Below are 20946 nucleotides of genomic sequence, written 5' to 3' on the forward strand. Positions count from 1 at the left end.
TTCCGTTGTCTCATCTTCCATGGATCATATTTTACGCCCCATCTCCCTAACAATTGACGTGAGATTGAGCGTGTTACACCTGTATTAGAGCAACGTGTTTGCATGTTTCATTATGTTTAAAATGTCATTTATTGAATAAAGCAGCAAAAGAAAAAGGACAGGACAGTCTTGTGTTTGTTATTCTATAGTGTGAATATTGTTTTTATTCCCCATAAGCAAATAATTGGCAGTATATGATTAAAAAAATAAAATAAAAGGAAAATGTGAATGTCACAGTCATATCATTTTATTATTTTTTATTCCGGATTCTATAAATCTTAAACAAATGTCACAGTACAATTCTGACTGCACACTGCCTGCATGAATGCGACTAGACGCAACTGCAATGTTGTCAACATGACAAATTGTGGATGATCGGGCAAAGTGTGTGTTCAAGGCTATACAACTGCCCAGCTTCAGCAAATCTTACCAATAACATTACGATCATTTTGCAAGTGACGTAAACAAGCACTAATGCATAAACCAAACTTGAATTAGAGATATCGGGAATAGAATTAGAGATATCCAAAATTGAATTTAAGATATCAATCATTCGAATTAGAGATATCGAAAACTGAATTAGAGATATCGGGAATGTAATTAGAGATATCCAAACTTGAATTAGAGATATCAAGAATCTGGCATACAATTATTTGTCTGTATATCGCTAATTACTTAGTTTTATTTTGCGATCATTCAAGTACAAAGCCATTTGTTAGATACATTGGGAACAACAATTCCTATTTGCTGCCAGTTGCTTCTCAACCTTAGTCTAAAAACTGAATTGCATTTCATCAAATATAATATACTAATAAAAAGGTAATAAATCAAACGCTGTCTAATTTTTTAAATGAAATTAATAGCAAAAGTATTTTTGCAATAATCCAAGCTCCCAACTGTCTGATATATCTTCAAGTCTTGAATCAAAGGGCTTGAAATAAGTCTTCACTCCCACCCCCACCCCATTCACCAGCCTTTGCCAAGGTTTTGTGTGATTTATATTCTGACTGGCCCTTTGCACCTTTTCTTTCATCAGAGAAATTTGAGTGAGATCACACCTGGACAATGTCATAAATCATCAAACTCAATCACATGCTCTACGATACTAAACGCTCGTGGTAGATTCAGGTCCCAGGCTGAATAGGACAAATATACTGTGAATGTCAGCCATTGTTTGATAGGGCAAAAGGGGTACACAAAGACACGCATGATATGATGATATACTTAAGCTAAGCCATCTGATATATAATATTTTTGAGTTTCCAATATTTGAGACGGCACAGTGTGTTCAAAAAAACTTCTGAAATATAATAATTCAAACGAACATTATGATCTTCCCTGCCTTTAGAAAATACCACCTGATTCCCCTGTTTTTGGCCAATCACAGGGGAGATTGAATATCTACCTAAGTTGTAATACTAGCCATACGGAACGCTCCTCTGCACAAACTCATGATTCAACAAAGTGTAATATTTCAGTAGTCAAGCCAAATTTTCTGCACACATAAAAGTAGTGTTGGCCATTAGAGCACTTGTGTTTACAATTATACTGGTGGCTGGTCAATTTATTAGGTGTCCTCCAGGATGAATCCTAATAGCCGTACCTGGGATAGTTTATGCTATCAAGTAACACATTATTGATGCTCGAGTGAATTTGATGGCTGATTTTCTATTGGCAGGCTTGACATCCATGTGAATCAGAATACAGGATATTTTAGACACAAGAGTGTGAAAAAGAAGTGTAAACTTCCTTTCCAGATGAACGACAATGAATCCAGCTAGACATTTCCACTCATTGAGAAAAAACACAAAATTCTGCAATTGATTATAATGACAAACTGTTGATGCCTTGGTGAAAACTATCACAATTATGATACAGATAAAATAAGTCCCAAATAATGACATTTCACTTATAGTAGCCTCTAAAGTAGTCACAAATTCTACAAAAGTCTCGTAAGAACAAAGATATTGTTCTCTCAATATTGCAACTTTTGATCATATTTTTTTACTCCAAAACATGAAGATGAAAAAAACAGCTACTGCACCTACTGATGTTAGCCTCTGAAAAAGGGCATTATCCACAAAATGGATCTAATATATCATTCATTAATGTCGGCCTCAAAAATATTGTTCACTTAAAACCTCGACCATTGTTCAATAGTTAGGACTTCAAATTATCAAATGAATAAAGAAAGTACATAGTAACTGTTGGCGATATCAGCCTCTGCAATATTAAAATTGGTTGTTGTCACAATGGTACCATAAATCAATTATTGATATTAAACTAAATATAACTTATTAAACTTTGCTCAATACCTTTTTTGCACACAAGAAAAGTTTTATTAATTAGGTGGATTCTAATACCAGATGTCAAGTTCATTCAAGCTTTAATATTGGAACTAACAAGTTCACAAAGTTCAGACTTTGACCTCTGTTGATCTTTGACCTCAAAAGAACACAATATGATATATTTATACTCAATAAGTTGGATCCATATACCAAGTATGAAGTACATCAAAGCACCTTAATACATTAGAGCTCATATATTTACAATTTTTTAGACTTCAATTTTTACTGACAAGAATCCTCCACTGAAAAATATTACTTACTGCTCATTAAGGTAGAAGCTAATGTTAGGTGTTATTGTGTTTGCAAACAAGCTATCACATACATACAAGGCCAAAAGAAAACTATCAAAAAGAAAATTTCCTTAAAACGCTAATGTTGAATATGAGCGTGTAGAAAAAGACAAGATCCAAATGGATTTCCCCAATACAAACATTATAGTACTACATTATTTCATGAACACAAGGGTTAGTACAGGGCCGCTGTCAGAAGGTCCTTCATATATGGGGTCAGTTTCTACTCTTGATGTGATTTGAGATTTTTACTCAGGCTGATCACTCTGAGACTGCATTGGTGGCGCTGAGGGTGATACATTGTTCAACTCTCCATTCTGTGGCACTGTCGGGTTACCCTGTTGTGGGTACAGCTCTGCTTGATTATTCTGAGGAGGGTACCCCTGAGGCACAGCAGCTGGATATGACTGAGCAGGAACAACAGTGGGTTGTTGTGGGTATGGAGCATTAGGGAGTTGCTGTGGGTAAGGAGCAGTAGTTGGTTGCTGTGGGTAGGGGGCAACAGTGGGTTGCTGTGGGTATGGGGCAATAGTTGGTTGCTGTGGGTTTGGGGCTGCCTGGATAGGGTAAGGAACAGGTGCTTGCTGTGTAGGGTAGGGAACAATGGCTGGTTGGGTTGCAGTTGGTTGTTGAGGATAGTTCTGTGGGGGGTATGCTGGGTTACTCTGAGTTCCTGGTGGTGGATAATTCATAGGGCTAGACATCACTTCCTGGTATGTAGGTGGATTACCTTCCACTGCAGTTTGGGCTGTTTGACCTGATGTCGGGAGTGGTTGCATCGCAGCCATCTGATTTGTCTGATGAGGCACCGCAGCAGTTGCTGACGATCTTGGCTGCCTTGATTTGATTATCACAACAGCACAGGTACTACAGCAATAGATGCCCATTAAGATGCTTGCAGTGACCACTAATCCAGTGACAAAACTGGGGCCTGTATGTGAATTTATATTTAATGAAGAATCTTGAAGGATAATGCATAGACAACCATATAATATAATCTTAACAAAAAGTCTGCTTAATGCATGTGATTAACCTTGTTTCGCCATTTTTATAATTAATCAGATTTATTTTAAAGAAATATTTATTAATCGATGGTGTGTGCCGCAACAGTAACACAAATTCAATGATAGACCAGGAGCTTGTAACTGCCAATAGTTAATGAAGGAATGTTTGAAGCAGTGCAACAGCTGAGGAATATGGATTAACGATAAACATGTACATACTTTGCTTACTCAGGATAATTATTGTATTTATTCTCAATTATATTTTATGTTTATCAGTGTATTTTGATGGACCAATGGTATGTATGCCACAATGGCAATTGCCAAATTCGATTATAAAAGAACAAAAAAACTAACGGACCTATAGTAGTCACTCACAAATGAAATATTGATCGGTGTAAACACGTGGTTGACATGCGAATACGGGCAACAGTTCTACAAAAAAACATTTAATTACAGATGTCTGATGGCAAATTATGTTCAAAAGCTTGACTTACCATCTTATAATATTTTTCCTTTAAATGTGATGCAATTATAATGTATTTCACAGCTTCATTATTAGATACACTTTAACTTTATATTGTTCTACTCTTTGGAAGCATGAATTATATATTTATAAAGGAAAATAAAAGCAGAGGGAACCCCCTCCCAGTGGTTACCTCCCATTAAATGCATTACATATGCAGCACAAGAGTCATTTGATAGCTAATAACCCTGGCTGAAGTTAATACTACAGATGGAGAGCAGTATTAATATAAACAGAGTCATGTGCTTGTATGGTTTGATGACAGGGAATTGTGTGACATAAAACCACAACAATGAAAGAAAAACAGAGGGACAATGTTTGCTGTTGGTAATTTATTTTGCATGGTCACTCTAATGCTGAATTTGCATTTGTAATAGATAACCTGATGACATCCATTTGATATTTTGACATTCGGACCTCTACTGACCCCAAAATGACCTTTGACGTCCACCCAAAAATAATAGGGTTCTTGTACTCACTATAAGAAGGACACAAGCCAAATATATTCCATATGATGTAACCTATCTTGGGATCAGTGTTTCCTCTAAGAAATTTCCCATTGAGTCAAAATGGCTAATATCTGAATATTTGAGTCACTACTGTCCTGGGGGAGGGGTCTAAGGGGAGGGGTAAAATTCCATGCCTTTTTTCACGATGTTACATTTTGCCGACAGTATTAGTACCAGGGGTGAGCCAGGATTTTCAAAGTTGTAGGAACGACTATCTGAGCGGAGCGCAACCATGGGTTGGCGCGGAGCGTACAAGAAAATTTTTGGTTTTACAAACCCCCCAGATGGCCGGAAACGGCCCTTCCCGAGAGTTCATTCTGGTTCCCTGGCCTCTTGGTTACTTGAGACACCTCATTTAATATCACTTTTAAACCCCAAAAAACAAACAAGCTAAAATAGTACGTAATTCGATACTACATAATGTATTTAAAATTAATGCAAGGTACATGTACAGAGTAAGCCAGTAACAACAGCCAACAAAGTGCTGCAGCTCTATAAGGTCTGTTAATCAACAACTATAGGCTTATTTGACTGTGGAATGTTTCTCAACTGAAATATCATCTTCATAAACGGGTTCTTAACTAGATGTTACAAAACTGACAAGATCGGATCCTAGTCTTTTTCAGTGGGTAGAGTGTTGATTGAAACGGCACGCGATAGAAATGACAGAAGAATAGGTCACCTAATTTAGCCATATTCTTGCTACGTTCATTTCAATATTTTTTCCTGTCTAGACTCTAAAACTCGTCCAGCAAGCTGGATTTGAATTATGGGTGTTTTCAAAAAAAAAGATAACTTGGCCAAAAAAAGTGTAGGCCCGGGCCTACAGTGCTACATACGGGCTACGCCCCTGTGTACTAAACATCGGCCAATCCAATGTCTGATTTTAAATTGAGGCATGGAACCCTGAGCTTTATTTAAACAATGATTGCTAAATAATAATAAATAAGTTCGTTGCATATTACGCTTTATTTTTAGAAGCTAAATTTGGCTCAAATAGTGCACCACTTGCAATGCAGGGTAGGAATTAAGATTTGGCTTTGGGGCTATTTTGGAAAATGAAAAGTTAAAACCACCCCCCTTAATGTATTTACGAGGGCTTTGTTAAGGTTTAAGGGGCGCTTTTCCAGTTCAATATGCTGAATACGGAAAGGTTGTAAGCATTCATCAGGATCAAGTAAGCACAATTACCCTCTTCTTAGTTAGCTGCGACCGTATAGCAAATTCATTGAAAGTTTAATTGCCAAAATTTGCGATCGTTTAGCAAATAACGTCAATCCACCGAATACATGACGAAAAACCAATAACCCATCAACTGAAATAGAAAACACTGAGGTTTACTTCCACTGAAGGTGCCCTTTCCTTTAATCATGTATTTTTTCGTGTGTGGATAAAATCACTAACCACCAAATACGAAACCATTATACCGCTGAAAAGTAATCAAAGTTAAAACCTTCAATCCATCGCCACAGCAACGGTGTACGTAAAATACAACATTCCCTCTTTAAGAGATACCACATACCTTCCAAACAACTGCCGATTTCCAGCAAATTGAAGTTGTAAACAAAGCTACGATTTTTTTTTTTTTTGCAAACCGATGGTTAGGCTACATTTCCCATTGACTTAGTGTGGTTGTTAGGCTAACATGTGGTCGAAGGTTGCAGTATTTCATGGATATTTTAGGTCTAGCTAACTGCGTCACAATTTCAGCGAATAAAGAGATGCTTAGGGTAGATTTCCCGCTGACTACGTATGGTGTTCGGCTACCATGCGCGCGACGTTGGCAGCAAGGAAATTATGTAAACAAACCTACGCAAAGTATTCTTATTATTATATTTTTGCAAACCGATGGTTAGGCTACATTTCCCATTGACTTAGTGTGGTTGTTAGGCTAACATGTTGTTGAAGATAGCAGTTTTTCTTGGATAATTTTATTTTTTATTTGCGACACAACTTGAGCGAATAAACAGATAGCTAGATTAGAGTTCCATGTTGACTTAGTGTGAAATTAGGCTACCATGTGGTCGGAGATTTATGGGGATTTTAGGTTATTGTCGCTGGTACTGAAATTGCTTAGTGAAGGCAATTAAAGGACGTTAATATTAACAATTTCTAGGAAGCAATAAACCTTGCGCAAGATCGTGATACGTGGCGGAGGTTAATCACTGAGCATGTCGGATAGACGAGACTCAACTTACTACTAAGGCCGGTGAAGACCCGGTGATTGTGCGCGACCCTCCCGCACTGCTTCAAATTTGATGCGGGATTGTGAGAACTGTTTGTGTGATTCGCGCTGCTACTTGCAACCCCTACTGAAGCTAAAGCAAAAGCATGTCACAATTAAATTTACACAGACACCTGATATTACGAGGGCGACTTTCTTATATTTCTCTTTTCTTTTTCGCCCTCGCAGTTGTGCTTTCGGAGGGCTTTTTTTTAGCACTTGCTAGGGCGAATCGCCCGTCGCCCCCGTTTATTTCTGACCCTGTTGCAATGTAATGTAAGGTAGGCTATACAGATATTATATTTAGTACACTGGTAGTGCGAACCATCGTAGTGTAGGCAATGCATCAGTGCGTTATATGATTTAGCTTTACAGCAATCGAGCTACAGTAAATCTGCGTGACTGTATAGAAAAACATAGCTACGGTAAAGTAAACGATCGCTAATTTAACATTTCTGACGAAAAATTGGAAACAATTTACAGTAATAATTTTTTCACTTCAAGTTGAAGTTCTGAACACCATGCCTTTTGAAACGTTTTTTTTCTATTCACACTGTATAAAATTCAGGAGAAAATGAAACCCTCTTTTTTTCCCTCTCTCTCTGAACGCCAGTGCGTCAAATCGGCAAGCCATTGCGTCAAAATCGCGTCATAGCGGCTTAGCGGAAACACTGCTTGGGATATCCAATTTAAGAGGTTTTATATTTATAAGGCTTTTCAGAGTGTGACCTTTGATGACCTCAAACGACCTTTGACCTCCACCAAAAACAATAAGATTCTTGTACTCATTATAGGGAAGTTGCACTTAAAATATGAGAGCCAATTAAGTTTCCTATCTGGAGATATCTTGTTTACAAGTATTTCATGTTTCAACCCCTCATAACCTTAAATGAACTCTGACCTACATCAAATTGTATAAAATGTAAAAAAAAAAGCAAAAGTGTTCTTGTAATAATTTAGAAGCCACATGCCACATATGCAGAGGTTACCCATCTTAAGATATCATGTTTACAAGCTATGCATGCCACACATGCACCCACACACGCCAGCACCATTGCAAAGGTTACTGAACCGTCAACATCGTAACCAATAACATGATGGGTATACAGAAGATCTTCATATAATACATTAACCCTTCGATACTCACCATCATAATTTGTACATTGTAATCCTATATCTTCACTATGTGTGCAGGATCTGGTATACCAGTCAGAGAGGTAACAATCCCTCCAGCTGTCCTCCAAACCACTGCAATCTATATCATACAGAATGGGTCCATATCCTTCACCATAGTAAGCACTGGGTTTGTACTGCTGAGCTCGACTATAGCCGAGCTGGCGGCAGATCACATGACCGTCTTGCAGGTCAAAATTTTCATCGCAGATTGTTCCCCAGGCGTAATTGTAATATATCCTGACGGTTCCTTCGCCTGGAGTTTTACCATTAATTAGTTTTACATCTCGAGGCCCTGGAATGGGTGTAGCAATAAAACATATAGAGTATAACACACTTGATAACAAAATTAACAACTAATCAGGACATACTGATAAAACATGGTACAAATTGCAGATATACAGTATGTTCTGTATATGAATGGGCTCGACAGAAAAACGAACCAGAAATACATTTTTTTAAATATCAGTTGCATTTTGAGACATGTCAGAATAACCTTACTTCAGATACTGCCTTACAATGTTTCCACATTTTGACAGCTCTAGCATCTGCCCTCAAGTAACTTATGACCTTTCACTGCACACAAAAGCACTTCCTTTTCTTAATTTTATTTTTAAGATTGATGAGGCATCCTGAAACTAAGAATGAGAACCAGCCATGGTAACATCACAAAGGAATGGAAAGTCTCCCCACCCCCCACCCCCCCCCCCCAAAAGAGAAGAAGAAACAAACACAAACAAACAGCCATCATGGGAACAGTGCCTAAAATATCACCTGAAGTGACTTTTTACATATTTGCAATCATCACTTTTGTACTCAGAATACAACTGAAACTTACTGATTGTATAAAGAAGCAAGAGGATTGAAATTGACTGGAAGCTTTTTAAAACTGGATGATTATAAAAGGACAACAGACAGATGGCTGGGAATGCAAGCACAACTTGTTAAAAACTTTGCTTTGTTGCTGCAAATTAGTGGTCATTGTATGGAAGTTTGTCAGTGTCATGACAGCCACAAACCATCACAATATTCTTTTTGATATATCATATTAATGTAGGTTTTTTCTTCTCATATTTTGACTGAGCTGCAAAACTTTAGTGAAATTCAACTAAGTTCATTACTAACGACAGGCTTAATTAGCCACTCACAGATTGAAATATTTCAACAGTTATCAAGGCTGACAAGCTAAACATATCCAAGTAGATTGCTGTTGTAGGTTTACATCTAGGCGCTAGAACTAATGCAAAGAAGAAGTGTGTGTGTGTACTGATATATCGAGTATGGCATGTGTGGCACTTATCAGCTCCATAACATGCCAATCCAACGTCTTCGCTGTGTGTGCATCGATTCGTGTCCCAATCTTCAATGCTGCAATCCGTCCAATGCTGCGCATAAGTATATCTATAGCAGTCAATAACTGCCATAATAGGCCCAACTCCTTCACCAAAGTAAGCATTAGAATAAACATTGGAAGCTCCAGTGTAGCCAAGTTGGCGGCAAATAACGTCAGCATCTGAATTTTCAAAACTGTCATCACAAACTGTTCCCCACTGGCCTTTATAAAAGATCTCTAGCCTCCCCTCTAGTGTAGAGAATCCGTTGACAAGGCGAACATTGGTTACAGGGTAAGCTGATGAAGCAGCAAATATTGATGACATTTTTTAATATTTCAAATTTGACTAATTTGGTTGTTACATTGAAAATGAATGAAGGAAAATTAAGGTAGATTTTACTTTGTAATGCTCATACCGCCCACATGAGATGGAACAATTTAAGTGTAGACCCCACAACTTACTGGTCGAGTATTTACCAATGACGAGCTTACCTGTCTCCTCACAACCTTATCACAACGTTCTACCATGCCTGGAATGTCCTGGTAAGCTTTTAACACAATGAGCCCTCTATGATTGGCACCTCCGGTCATTGTCCTTCCCTCTCATGAGACCACTACCCTTCCAAAGTGGTCTACGTCGAAACATCCTAACAATGAGTCCTTAATGCATCCTAGTGGAGGATGGGGGTCGCCCTCCAGAGAGCAGACGTTCCTACCCTTATCCTTACAAGGACCTAAGACCTGATTGAAATTCCCTTAGCCTTAACTCTGTTTAAGCTTGACGCCTTAGTTTCAGTTAAGTTATAACCTTAGGCTAAAGAGATAGTAAAGTTACACTCACCGATAGACATGGTCGATGACCCTAAGTAGTTAGTCTATCATGTATAGTGTATCATGTATATCATATAGTATATAATATACAGTAGTCTATCATGTATAGTGCACAGAGTCATGAGTCTGATCCAACAACCACTCCCAAGTCTGGCTGTGTCCCCCCCTCCTCGGGGGAGGGAAGCGGGAATGGAGACAGGTAAGCTTGTCACTGGTAAATACCCAAACCAGTAAGTTTTGTGGTATTTACTTCACTCCTCGCTTACCTGTCTCCTCCCAACCTTAGCTCCGAGTGGAACTGCCCAATGGTGGGAGGCCCCAGGGTTGGGACCTAGTTCCCACCGAACCTCGCATCACCGCACTTTCGAATGGCGCCTCAGCCTGTAAAACGTAGGATAAATAACAAAGGAAGTAGTTGATGTCTTCCATGCTGCCGCCTTGATGAAGTCTTCGATCAGGATGCCAGCAAAGTATGGCAGCAGTGATTGGTATGTATGTATGTATTTAAGATCCTCCTGCAAGCAGGAACTCGTGAAGAAGCCATCATTGGCTTATCTAAGCCGCAAGCTGAGAGTCTCTTAGATTTATATTTAACGTCCATGATTATGAATTGACCATTTTCACAACACATAACTGGACAACATACATTAATCTTGGAGTGACTTGAACTCGGGGCCTTTTGGTTGAAAGGCACCGGCGTTAAACACTTCCCTGTTATCCACTTCCTTGATATCACGGGCTCTTGGTCTGGCATTTCCAGTCGCAAAGGGACCAATCGCCCCCTCTATCCAGCAGGACAAGGTATCCTTCGGTGCCACTGAGTAAGGAGCTTGTGGAAGAAAGAAGAGGGATGCTATCGACCCTCTTAGATGCTTTGTCTTGTGTGGATCTATTTAAGTGCTCTGACTGGGCACCACAAAAGGTTTTTTTCCGCCTCTGAGATAAAGATATCCCCTAACAGGAAAGTATGAACCTGGTTCTTTGCAATGAAGGATGGGCTGGGACAACTGTCTAAGCGGCTTTCTGTACCAACGCAAAGGACTTCATCCAACCAGATTTCTCCAGTGCCTTTGACCAAATGGAGGAGTGTCTTCAGCATCTCCTAGCCCAAGTTGACGACAGACAACGTTTGCATCAACTAAATTCCAAGCGTCATCACAAACAGTTCCCCAGCTACCATCGTAGTATATTTCAACTCTACCCTCGTATGTTGATCCGTCCTGTAGTCGCAAGTCACCATTACCTGAAATGGGGCAGCATGTAACTTTACAAGAACTTGCAGATTCGGAAGCAAAGTGTACAGCATGTTAAACAAATGCAGCTGTTGACATTCTCGTCTAATTCTTGAGAAATAACCCTTTAAAAATTTGAAGCTCATCTGTGAAAGTGGCTGGACTACTAAGACTAACACACAGACCATCAATGAAACTGGCTGGACTACTAAGACTTACACACAGACCATCAGTGAAAGTGGCTGAACTACTAAGTCTAACACACAGACCATCAATGAAAGTGGCTGGTCATCATTATAAGTCAGTACATTTTGAAGAAAAACATACAACACTGTCAATTGTGTTTCTGTGACATCACTCATGATGTTTGCATAATACACTGAAAATATAAAATAAAATAAACAACCTCTTCAAATTCATATCAATTTTCACCTGGACTATGCTCTCACCTCTGAATATAATATTTGATGAGTTCACCTGTAAGATAGTAATGTACCTTTCTTGGAATGTGTTAATCATTAAGCATAAATCAATCAATCTTTCTTTATTTTTTTATTTATTTATCTGTCTGTCAGTCTGTCAGCCAGTCAGTCAGTCTATCTATCTATTTGTCTGTCAGCCAGCCAGTTAGTCAGTCAACCAGTCTGTCTGTCTGATTGTCAGACAGTCAGTCAGTCTGTCTGTCTGTTTGCCAGTCTGTCAGCCAGTCTATACATTTGTCTGTCAGCCAGTCTATCTATATCTGTCAGCCAGCCAGTCAGTCAGTCTATCTGTCTGTCTGTCAGCCGGTCAGTCTGTCTGTCAGCCAGTCAGTCAGTCAGTCAGTCTGTCCATCTGTCTCTCTTTCTATCCATTATGTTAAAACGAAAAACTGTAGAGTTGAAGAATGCAATGCTGCAGCTATGCTGAATCATTATCACCAATAGAAATCTGTATACAGTACATGTAGAAAAGTGCTCAGTGTCTTTTGTGTGAAACTGCACACTGTAGATGTCAATTGATATATTCACTGCCATATTACAATCATTTTTGTTTTTTCGGTGCTGAAAGCTTCACTCGGCTGAGTCAATATCACCAATAGAGGTATGTATATATACAGTACATGTAGAAAAGTGCTCAGTGTCTTTTATGTGAAACTGCACACTGTAGATGCCAATATATTCACTGACAACTACCATATTGCAATCATTTTGTATTTTTCTGTGCAGAAAGCTTACCTTCTGTAAACACATTATAAAAGGGTAATTCTTTTTCACAGGAATAAACCTTGTGGTAAAGAATCAGCAAAATTAAAGACAATTTTTGAAACAAGTGAACAGTCCTGAGACGTTGCAGCCATGCTGTGTAAAAAAAAATATTCAACATGAAGAGCACGGTCTACACTGAGTCATGCGTTGCCACAAATTTCAAAATAAATGCACACTAACAACTGTGCATAGATACATGCTCTTGCACGTGACATGCCAAGCTCCAATTAAACAGAGCAGAACGAGAGTTACGTAACATGCTCAAATTCTATTCATAACGACTTTATTAATCTGTGCCGAGTATGTATGTCAATAAACACAGTTAACAATATTGAAATCATCCTTGATTCGCACTGCCTAGTTACTGTTGTCAAGTATTCTTGGGTGTACAGTGTTACACTATGGAGACCAGTTTCTGTTTACAAAACATTATATCCTGATGGAGTGTCTCCTGACCTATTAATAAGTTAGGATAGTTTAATTTTCTCATTCTCTACCAATGGGTTAATTCATGTGGAAAAGAATGACTGTACTGTAGGTATACCTCATCATAATGATGTGATCATAGGGAACAGTCAACACTGTGAAGAATGATTGAGGCAGCCATGATTGGCATCCTTTTGTGTGTCTTTATTTATAATGGAATGCATGATTATTACGACCTTTAAAGCTTAATGTGCTGGTTTTTCGCGTAACATGGTACGGTATTCATCTTTGGAATACGACAGTAATCAAGTAAAATTCCCGTCAGCCTTTATCCGCTACATTAGTTTTCCTGGCATAGTTTTCCTACATTAGTTTTCCTGACATAATCATGGACATTAAATATGAATGTAAGAGACTGACTTCGGTCAGTTTGTGGCTTTGATAAGCCAATGAGGCCTCTTCGCGAGTTCCTGCTTTCAGGAGGATCTAAAATGCATGCATACATACATACATAAATTGCAAATGAAGGTTCGTTCCAGTAGCAGTGTTCTGTTTGTCTGTCCTAATGTGCAGTTGTAGAAGCTCCACAGTGTACAGGTATAATTACAACCACATCCACTCATGCATACATGACCGTCCCACTTACCTTGACCGAGAGCACAGCTTAAAATGTGACTCAGCAATATCACTTTCAAGAATATGATTATCTTCATGACTCCCTTAAATTCCATTAGTATAGTAACTCACCGACTGAAAAGGAAGAAGAAGCACAAAAAATAAAAACTAACTGGCTGAGTGGCTGGCTGAGTGATGCCTCACCAATTTTTTGTATGAGAAAGCATTCCTTGCCCTACAAGTAACATGAACATCTGTAAAGCTGAGCTTTCTGATACTTATAATTTTCTCTAAACTTTTACCTACTGTACATGTTGACTTCTCATGACCTTAGAACTTAGGAATAGGGCTCTTATATTCAAAAAGGTGGTTCTACATTTCAAATACTGTATGAATTTCATCCAACATGGACAAAATAATGCACAATCGCATAAATTCCTCTTGCCTCAAAATCAATGGCAGCCCATTTTGGCTATACATTATGACAATCAAACCAAAATGGAATTTACTTTTATTTGATCGACCCTACTGCACAGTACATTAGCTGCTTGTTTAACACAGCATTGACTGATGCACAACACTATGTTATACATATTATGCAGCTTCTGTCATTAAAGGCATCAATTGAAGATCCCACCCCCCCCCCAAATAAAAAATTGCGTGCCGCCCTCTGAAAAAGTTAACCTTCTGTTGCTTGCAAGTGAAGTTTTTTTTTAATGCTACAAAATGCAGACAGTAATGAAACGTGATACCCTTTTATCTTTTATCTGGACCTGAGATGTCCATCGCTGCTAATACACTGTGTTGTGGGTATTGACCATAGCTGCATGTATTGACTGTACACTAGGTTCTAATACCGACAGTAGCAAGCTGTGTGTGTACTTTTTGGAATCGATGGTGGTGTCTAACACTTCTGTTACACCTCATTCGAAACTAGGTCAGTCTTCACTCCCTTTTAAAAGTGAACACTCCCAATGAGACAGTGCTCTGTGTGTACTAGTATACATTTGCTTACTTGGTATGAAATGGCACCAAATGCATAACAATAGATTGTGGGCGTATGTATTGACTCAAATTACATATAATGAAATTCCTTTAGGTGCTGAATCATCTGAGGCATGACAGTGCAATACAATACCTATAGCTTCCTGCCAAATTGCTTGTCTATAGTAGTATGTATATATATATATACTGTAGTCATATTTTATTTTATTTTAAATATCATGGTAATGCAGACTTGCTAATGGTAAATTGATAATTGAGCTGCATTAAAGTGCTTTAAAAATATACCTAATTAGCACATGTTCTCAATTTCAAAAAAGTTTGATGAAATATTGACTACAGAAGACAGGAGACTGAAGCCAATGTAGATATATCTTTGCGGTCATTTTGCTAATACAGAGCTAAAAGAGATTGCATAGATCCCCCCCCCCCCCCACAACTTTTTGCAAGAAATATGATTGCTCAAGTATGGGTACATACATAGTCAATCTTGCACAGCTTTCCCACAATGCCATTGGAATCTGAGTTGCCAAATGTCAGCAAGTACTGTACAGTAGGAACAGGAAGTCAGAGGTCAATGTGATTCCTTGCCTTCAAAGGTCTACACACATTCACCAGATAGGCAACTGATTCAAATGGCTACAGGGTACAAAGTACAGAACCAAAACATTCCAAGAGTTTCAGTTACATCATCAAATTTGCTCAAGATTCCTCATAACTATCTGACTATTTGTAAAGCAAGTGAGTTAAATTTGTCCGAGAATTAAGTGAGAACCAGAAAAGATCAGAGTTGTACATCTCATTTATTCACTCACTTGTGGGCAGCAACGAATTATTTCAGTGATACTAAAGGAATTTGCAGTATAGAATTTTTATTCCAAAATGTTTCATTATCCAGAAAGAGTGTAGTCTTCCTATCTAGAGATGAAAAAGAAACACACAGTTGTTCGACATATGAGCCAATGGACATTTTCTTTGACCAATTTCAAGCTATTTTTATTAATGAATTGAGAGTTAAATGCCATTGTTATAGACTGTGAAATATTTTCACAACATGCTGCCAAAGTCATCTGGTATAAATCACTGAGAATATGGCCAATTGTGAGACTGTGTGAGATGTAACCGGTCGACCCTTTGAGCCAATTTTTGACCAGTTGAGATAACTTGCTCTGAGCCCTTGAAGCTCAGAGCTGTGAAAACTGGTAAGGACCACTTGAGTGTGTTGACAGCATTAAACATAAGATTATCAACTAATATTTCATTTCCCAAATAACTGTATTTATATTGTTTAACATCACTTGAGATCTACAGTTTGTTGATTTCATTCACCAAACTAAACTGACCTGGACAAAACTATGTTCACCAAAAGACAATTATAGCATTGAAAGAACTCACAGATTAATTGTAGCTTTCATTTGGAGCTAGTGTAACATGTTGACAAGGATTACATACTTTTACACATGTTGACCCCATTTGACCTTTGACTTCTACCAATTTCGATAGGGTTCTTGCATTCACCATACTGGATCTACCTACTAAGTATGAAATTCCCCAATAAGTGCTTTTTTAGTTATCATGCATGTTTACAAAGTATTCGGATTTTGACCTCTGCTGACCACGAATGACCTTTAAACTTCACAGAAATGGAAATGGTTCTTATACTCAATTAGATGGATCCACATACCTGGTATGAAGTTAATTCCACCATGAACTTATGTTAAGAACTGGAGTTATGTTGTCTACAAGGAAGAGTCATATACACATACATGTGCACATGCACACACTATCACCATTGCATAGCAGACTATAATGTTTTCTTTTGAATGGAGAACTCAACAGGAAGCAGTGGAAAATACTAAGTTTCAACTTAAGTTTTACACTGAACTAGAATACATGAATATATAAGAACATCATGCAGTCAGTACAAGTACTACTGTATGGTATCATCTCAAATAAAAAGATTTCTGCCATACCAAAAGAGCTGTCAACAATGTATTTTGTTATGTAGAATATGAAGTTATTTAGAATGTCAATAATACATTTAACCAATCATGGCCTTTCCAGGTTAATGGCTTGTTCACCTCTGAAGTCATCCGGAGAAATACTTTACTGTAAGTCAGTTGCAAAAAACAGGAGAAGTGATTCAATGTACCATGTTCTCAAGAATGACATATAAATGATACAAATGTTTGGACATTTTCATTATGTTTTTTTTAGTCTCACATGGACCTTTGTCAGATTAGATGCAACTGTAACTCTATTTTCAAAATAAAGTGCCTAACCCCATCCCTTAAAAAGTTATGGCCCAGTAAATCATATTCTTGTCAGTCCAAGTTACTCCAGGATTAATGTATGTCGTTTAGTTACAGAGATGTTCACAATTGACAATTCATAATCATGGACATTAAGTAATCTGAATCTAAGAGACTGACTTCGGTCAGCTTGCGACTTCGATAGGCCAATGATGGCTTCTTCGCGAGTTCCTGCTTGCAGGAGGATCTAAAATACATATTTACATTATCACAGAATTGATCCAGTATGGCATCGCAAACTGCTATGCATAATGGTCAAATTGTTACATAAGTTCAAAGATTCATAGTACTAGTGTTTGAAAATAGTATTTTAATGTTAGGCCTATAGCTAATTGATCTTTATTACACAATTTATAACCCATGCCTCGGTTATATATGTGAATATAATGTCAGTACTTGTGAAATCATTGCATCTTGCAACAAAGCCATGCTAAGTACTACTGAAGTTTGGGTTAGGAAAGCTATTCCTGGCCTAAGGAGAGTCAAGAAAATCTTTTAGTATACCAGTTGTTTATATAATGTTTATAGCAACTCTTCTGAGACCTCATGCAATGAAATAAATCAAAACCTTGTTGATTGAGTGATCTTTGGAGTTTGGAGACCGTCTGCTATGGTCGATAGATGTTGTAATGATTCATTGCAATTCAGTAATGATCAGTCCTACTTCAATATATTGATTAAAGCGTACATGAAGATGTACATGGTACTGTCTGTTGGTACGGTGCAGCAAGGGACTGTATAACCCAGCATAACTCAGGCCTAGCTTAGGCTACCGGTAATGCACTGAATACAGTTTGTATGTTTTGGTAAAGTTCGACAAGCCTAGCCTGGCCTACCATTAGTAATATATCTAGGCCTAGTTCATACTGGTTTGTGGTTTTGTGAACTTATCCTGTGTGTGAAATTCCAGATACTGGACATGAATCAAAGTGTCCAAAATGTCAAAGTGATCCTAGCATAGGCCTTAGTCTGACTTACTATACACCTAGGTCTAGCCAAGACTGGCAAGAGGCTATGTTAGGCTTCACGCTCACAAAAATTTATATAAGTCACTTCCAGCTTGTCCCTTGCAACAAATTGAAGACCAACAACTCACACAATGACAATGACAACGCAGTACCTAATTAACTTAAATATATAATAAAAGCTTTATAATTTAAGCACGTACGTAATTGATGCACCTTTAAATATTACTAGCAACTATACAACAGTCAACCTAAACGTTTCCAGCGGATCAGAGTCACATATTTTTTAAGCTTAAATTCATTTCAGGTATGAACTGATCAATTTTTTTTTTAAAGCTTTGAACACCTCCCCCCCCCCCCCCTAGTTTTGCAAGTATTTTGGTATTTGGAAGTCTTACTCCCTGAAAATAACCAAAATTACCTCAATATGAATTATGATACCACTAGCTCTCTGGGACCTGACCTGTCTGAGCTTAGAGGCTCAGAGCATATATACAGTAGCAAACAGCATCTAGAGTCAATGGATGTATACCTATTTAGTTAGCTTATCGATGTGTAAAGTTTGGAGTAAAAAAGAACTTGACACGGCAGACATTGTGTGGCCAAATTCTGCTTCATTGCACCATGCATACAGTTGATTGATTTGGATTTTTCCTTCATAGATCTTGTTGATCAAATCCTTAAGTACGTCATTATGAGGTACATGCCTCTCCTAAAAGCATATTAAGAAGCCTACGATTCAACACAGCAGAGGCCTTGTTGTAAGCCTAGGCTACCTTCCAAGCAAATGATGATGAGATTAAAGTGTTTGCGGTAAATCATGTAAGCATCCTTTTTGAGGTAGGCTAATGAAGAGATAAATTATATTTCATGACAACTAAAAGTTTTAGTATGTAGTCACCTTGCATCACCAAAGGCATCTGAGAATTGCAATATGAAGACTAATTTACAAAATATAACAATATATTACAGAAACAGAGACTACTTTGTAATGTAAGTAGACAACAATGTACCGTGGAAGACTGCTAAATATGCTGCATCACACATTTATAGGCATATATACTATATAGGCCTACATTAATATCCAATAAACACATGAACATTGTAAAAAAAATAGGAACAGCATGCCAATCATTAATAAATCGACATTTTCTTTAAAGCCTATAGGCTTAACCATTTTCTTGGATCAAGTGCATCCAGTGTTTCTCTATTTGAAACTGTAAAATATTTTTACGCTAAGATCAGAATTCCGTCGAAACCTCGTTATAACGTAGGCACCCTTTGCGCGAGTCGATGTTTTGGGTGTAACCAGACGGCGCGATCAACCTTGCAAAGCGTATTGTTGTCAGCAGGTGCGATATTGCTTCTGTGTATAATTGCTGTGCTTAGGCTACGTAACGATAAACTACGTGTTAGGCTATGTAAATTAGCCTGGATTATGGTTTCCGTGAACGTACCTTGCAAAGAATCAAATGAAAGTTGTCCAATAACTTTACCAATTGATATGAACTGTACAGTCGTGTACAAATACTATTATTAACAGATATTCAACACTTTCATATCTGCTGTGTAGTTTTAAATAGCAGTTAACGTACTACTCATGACACAGCGGAAACCAGCAACGTTCATTCTTGGCAAGTTGGAATACGGCCACACGAAGAGGGGAATTCCCGCAGAAAGGTAGACTTTGCAATTATAGGTATTACTATGTGCCCAATAAAATCCTAGGAATGCGGAGTTGTACACTACTCTCCCCTATCAACCTCACACAATAACTCAAACAGTTACTGTTACGACCGTGCGTTTAGTCATATAGTGAGAGGGTGGGGCACAGTGGATCATGGCAAAGATATCATGGGGCACAGTGAATCACTTCAAATAACTTAAAACAAATAGAATACGAATTATGTATATTGCCATCTAGTTTACCTTCACATCAACGCCAATAACCCACAGAAAAATTACCAGAGTAGTTGCACTGCAGTACCAGAAAATTGGGAAGCATTTATTGTTTTTCATTGTCTAGTGTAAAGTGTTGCTGCTCATCATCATCCAAGCGGAAGCTGGTCACTTCGCCCAACAACCTTTCGATCGCCCAACTGCCATTTCGACCAACCTTACCATTTCGCCCAACCTCGTTGGTCATTTCGCCCGAAATAGGGGCCGTTTTAGTTATACTATCATTTAATGGAGTATTTTGGTAACAAACTTTAGACCATGTGTTAGGCCAGGGGCTAGACCATTTTAACAATTTGATGGCAATGAATGTGCAAAACCATCACCCGATTCCCGTTGTCGTCACGATAACTATCGTGGTCCTTGGTAATGGTGAATGGCTTGTAATAGTCCACGATAGTTATCGTGACGACAACGAGAATCGGGTGAAACCATGGTGGGGTACAGTAGATCGGGGCACAGTGGATCACCACGACCACTGATGCACTGGTAGAAATTAAATCAAAAGTAAACACTAAACGTAGGCTATTATCTCAATGTTTTGATGTTGGGTATTCATTATTGAGTTTTAGTGTGCTTACTGCTATCAATGTTCTTGCTGCCTTTACGTTTACATTGAGCACTTTTATTTTCCCTGATGATCTTAACATATGCGAGTCAGGTGAGGTACATTTCGAGAAGAAAAGTTGTACCTTTTAAAAGCAGGCTAGTCTATGGTTTAAATGTTTGGATTTTAGTCATAGATTCATAGTTGAGTTTTAATGTGCTTACTACTCTTGCTGTCATTTAAATCACCTTGAGCTCTATTATTTCCTTGCCGATCTATTGATATATGCAAATCAGTTGAGGAAAACATCTAAAATCTGTCATATTTTGAAAAGTGTAGGCATTGGTTTCAATGGTTTTGATGCCTGTGC

At 38.1% G+C, this 20946-nt stretch overlaps 1 protein-coding gene across 4 annotated transcripts; it reads right to left on the bottom strand.

The window, feature by feature from the left end:
* Nucleotides 1–264: 264 nt before the first annotated feature.
* On the bottom strand, nt 265–19687 carry LOC139963246 (uncharacterized). 4 transcript variants are annotated; one of them, XM_071963870.1, is made up of 4 exons: nt 19531–19687; nt 13826–13929; nt 8085–8405; nt 265–3608 (listed from the first exon to the last, which is right to left on the bottom strand). In XM_071963870.1, exons 2-4 carry the CDS (start codon nt 13908–13910, stop codon nt 2926–2928), a joined length of 1089 nt encoding a protein of 362 aa, XP_071819971.1. In that variant the 5' UTR covers nt 13911–13929; nt 19531–19687; the 3' UTR covers nt 265–2925. The 4 variants fall into 4 exon arrangements, with proteins under 4 accessions (XP_071819971.1, XP_071819973.1, XP_071819972.1 ...); XM_071963872.1 differs by lacking the exon at nt 19531–19687 and adding an exon at nt 19308–19455; XM_071963871.1 differs by lacking the exon at nt 19531–19687 and adding an exon at nt 19248–19387.
* Between the last annotated feature and the right edge of the window lie 1259 nt (nt 19688–20946).

The sequence above is a fragment of the Apostichopus japonicus genome, chromosome 21 (assembly GCF_037975245.1).
Source record: "Apostichopus japonicus isolate 1M-3 chromosome 21, ASM3797524v1, whole genome shotgun sequence".
Taxonomy (NCBI): Eukaryota; Metazoa; Echinodermata; class Holothuroidea; order Aspidochirotida; family Stichopodidae; genus Apostichopus; species Apostichopus japonicus.

Excerpts from the sequence above, each read along its gene's own strand:
- LOC139963246 (XM_071963870.1), bottom strand. The coding sequence starts at position 13,910 with ATGGAATTTAAGGGAGTCATGAAGATAATCATATTCTTGAAAGTGATA. Across the intron at positions 8,406-13,825 it reads AAGCTGTGCTCTCGGTCAAG|GGCCTCGAGATGTAAAACTA; the intron begins GTAAGTGGGACG and ends CACCCATTCCAG. Across the intron at positions 3,609-8,084 it reads ACAATGTACAAATTATGATG|GCCCCAGTTTTGTCACTGGA; the intron begins GTGAGTATCGAA and ends ATTCACATACAG.